This window comes from Austrofundulus limnaeus, unplaced genomic scaffold (genome assembly GCF_001266775.1).
Source record: "Austrofundulus limnaeus strain Quisiro unplaced genomic scaffold, Austrofundulus_limnaeus-1.0 Scaffold3365, whole genome shotgun sequence".
In the NCBI taxonomy this organism is placed as follows: domain Eukaryota; kingdom Metazoa; phylum Chordata; class Actinopteri; order Cyprinodontiformes; family Rivulidae; genus Austrofundulus; species Austrofundulus limnaeus.
The window spans coordinates 190-3,065 of NW_013955767.1; the positions used below are offsets into that span (position 1 = coordinate 190).

Below are 2,876 nucleotides of genomic sequence, written 5' to 3' on the forward strand. Positions count from 1 at the left end.
AAATGTTATTAAATTAAATTATTCTTAGATGTATCACCTTTTAAAAAATAATTTAGTCTCAGAAACGAGGAGGAAATGAATCACAGCAACAGACTTGATTTATTTATTTGTTTTATTTAACTTTTTCATYTTTTCATCAGCTGGAAGTTTAAAGATAATGAAGCAAAGAGACAAACAGTTCAGCATCAGCAGGTAAACCGAATTCAAACCGGTTCTGATTCGGATCAMGTGCGTTAATCCTCCAGCAGGGGGCGCCACGAGCTCATCTTTTATACATCACTCTGATTCATCAGATTTATTGTTTTAACTCCAGTTAAACCTGATTTTCTGCAGCTTTGGAAACAAATTTGATCATTTTTGTTGGTAAATTTATTTTAATTGTCAGAAACATTTAAATGATGAAGATTTAAAATGTAAAACTGGGTGATTCAAGCATCAAATCACTTTATTTTAAACTAAAAGTTATTTACAGAAAACAAACAGTGAGATAAATTAAAGCTCTGTTCTGTACATTTTTCTCTCTTTTTGATCATGAAGTCTCCAAACATCCATCTGCGTCCAGAACAAAGCGCGACTCTGGGACAAACAGGAAGAGTTTTTATTAAACAAGCAGACAGAAACACAGCTGCAGCAGCAGTTCCTCAGGTTCTCCTCCTCAGCAGGAGGAGTTCAGGAGGAGTACAGGGGCTCCTCCACGGAGCGCACGGAGAACTTGAAGTGGCGCCGCAGGTACCCGCCGTACCTCTTGTCCCACTTCAGGTTGTTGATGTTGAGTTTGGGTCGGACCCTCCGCATGAAGCCGCCGTAGCGCTTCTGGAGCTCCTCCCGGCTCTCCTCCTGCTCCTCCTGCTCCCCGGAGCTACTCCTCTTTGATTTGGGGCCGAATTTGCGTAAAAAGCCGCCGTAGCGTTTGACGAACGCGCGCGCGTCCTCCTCCTCCTGGTCCAGGTCCTGGTCCTGGTCCTGGTCCCCGTCCCGCGGCGCGCCTCGCGCCTCCAGCCGCTTCAGGAGTTCCTGGTAGAGTTTTGGCGCCGCCGCGGGCTTCAGGACGGAGTTGGAGGAGGTGAAGAGTTTGTTCTTGTCGATCCTTTTGATGAAGCCGCCGTAACGTTTGACCAGGTCCGCCTGCTGCCGCTCCTCCGCCGCCGCCGCCGCGTCCTCCGTGAAGTCCGCCAGGCTCGGGACCGGGGCGCAGCTCTGCAGCTCCCCCTCACAGTCCGGACTGCAGGACTGAGGGGACACGGAGAAAACAGGGGAACACGGAGAAAACAGGGGGACACGGAGAAAACAGGGGGACATGAAGGTCAGAGGCTTTAAAGCAAACAAACAATCTGAATTATTTCTAAAACTTTTTATTTTATCTAATTTTTTTTTTTCTTTTATCATTTTGACTGATTTAACCTTAAATGCGCACAAATTAAAAGCCTTTTCCGTTTGATTTATTGTCTAATTTAACAGTTTTTAGTATTTTTTTATAATTTCTTCCTGGGTGCTCTGCGCGTAAAGTCTTCCTCACCAGGCTGCTGAAGTCCGGGCGCAGCAGCTGTTGCGCGCATTTCTGGCACTCAGCCGAACAGTCTGAGTGGATGGAGGGCGGGAAGCTCAGCATCAGCACCAGGACGTACCACTCCATTCTGCACCGGCTCCCTGCGCGCGCACAAACAAACACAAACAGCAGTTTTTGACTCTTTTATTTGGAGCCGATCGAGGCGCGCGGGAGCGGAGCCGCGCGTAAAAGGCGCGCGGAAGCGTTTCTCCTGAACCAAAGTTTAAATGCTAAAGGGAAGCAACAAAGAGCAGACTCGGTACCTTGAGGGATTGGACTAATTCTTCCAGCCGTGATGAGAGAGACTCGCAGAGGCGCGTCGAACCGGCTCGCGCTCCTCCGTCCGACACTTGCCGCTCGCGCGTCGCGGTTCTTTTTATCCGCGGAGCCTCGGCTGTCATCTGGGAGCTGACCAATGGGAGGGCAACGAGCCGTGCTTCAGGAAACACCCACACCGAGGAGAGGCGTTTATCCCATCATCATCTTCATCATCATCATCATCATCATCATCATCATCATCATCATCATCATCATCATCATCATCATCATCATCATCATCATCACCATCATCATCATCATCAGTCATCTCTGATCAGACCTCCGGCTGTAAATCATGTTGGTCTAAAACTCCAGAACATCAATCATCCTGAATCAAATGAAGCAGAGAGTTCACTCCAGTAGTTTTATATTTATGAAATGCAGGTACGCAGTCACTGTAAACAAACACTGAAAAAAACAAACACCTGGAAGTTTGAGTCATGTCTTCAACCAACACCAGACCAGTTTTTATTTCTCTGTGCTTCGCTTTAAAAAGTTTTCAGCGTCTGTTGGATTGTGGAATTAAAAGATGGATGAAAACTGGTTTGTGAGAAATTATTTTGTTATTAAAAAGTAAATAATTTCTTCAAAACCACTGGATCAAATTAAAGCAAACTCTTTGGGAATCCATAAAAATAATCAAAAGCCACGTCTGAATTATTCAAGATATTTTGATGGAAGATTTAGGACAGGATTATTTTACTGTAAAGTTAAAGAAAGCTGCAGGAACTGGAGTAAAATTTAATAACTGAAGAAGAGATAAAAACAATAATAATCGGACTGGAAGACAAAATTAAAGGGGGGATGTTGTGCAAAATCTACTCTTGAGCTTTATATGTTGTGATGTCATCAGAGTTGCTGTGATTCATTATGCATGTTGGAGAAATCCTTGAATCTCCTGTGTGGAACTGCTTAAACACTTCCTGCTACAAAGCTCCGCCTTTTTACACAAAGCTCCGTCCATTTGCACAAAGATCCTCCCTGGAGCTCAGTCTGCAGCAGAGCTCCCCCC

At 45.3% G+C, this 2,876-nt stretch overlaps 1 protein-coding gene across 1 annotated transcript; it reads right to left on the reverse strand.

Moving 5' to 3' along the window:
• Positions 1-457: 457 nt before the first annotated feature.
• On the reverse strand, positions 458-2,031 carry pdyn (prodynorphin). Its single transcript, XM_014000583.1, has 3 exons — positions 1,810-2,031; positions 1,517-1,647; positions 458-1,230 (listed from the first exon to the last, which is right to left on the reverse strand). Exons 2-3 carry the CDS (start codon positions 1,631-1,633, stop codon positions 670-672), a joined length of 678 nt encoding a protein of 225 aa, XP_013856037.1. The 5' UTR covers positions 1,634-1,647; positions 1,810-2,031; the 3' UTR covers positions 458-669.
• Positions 2,032-2,876: the final 845 nt, after the last annotated feature.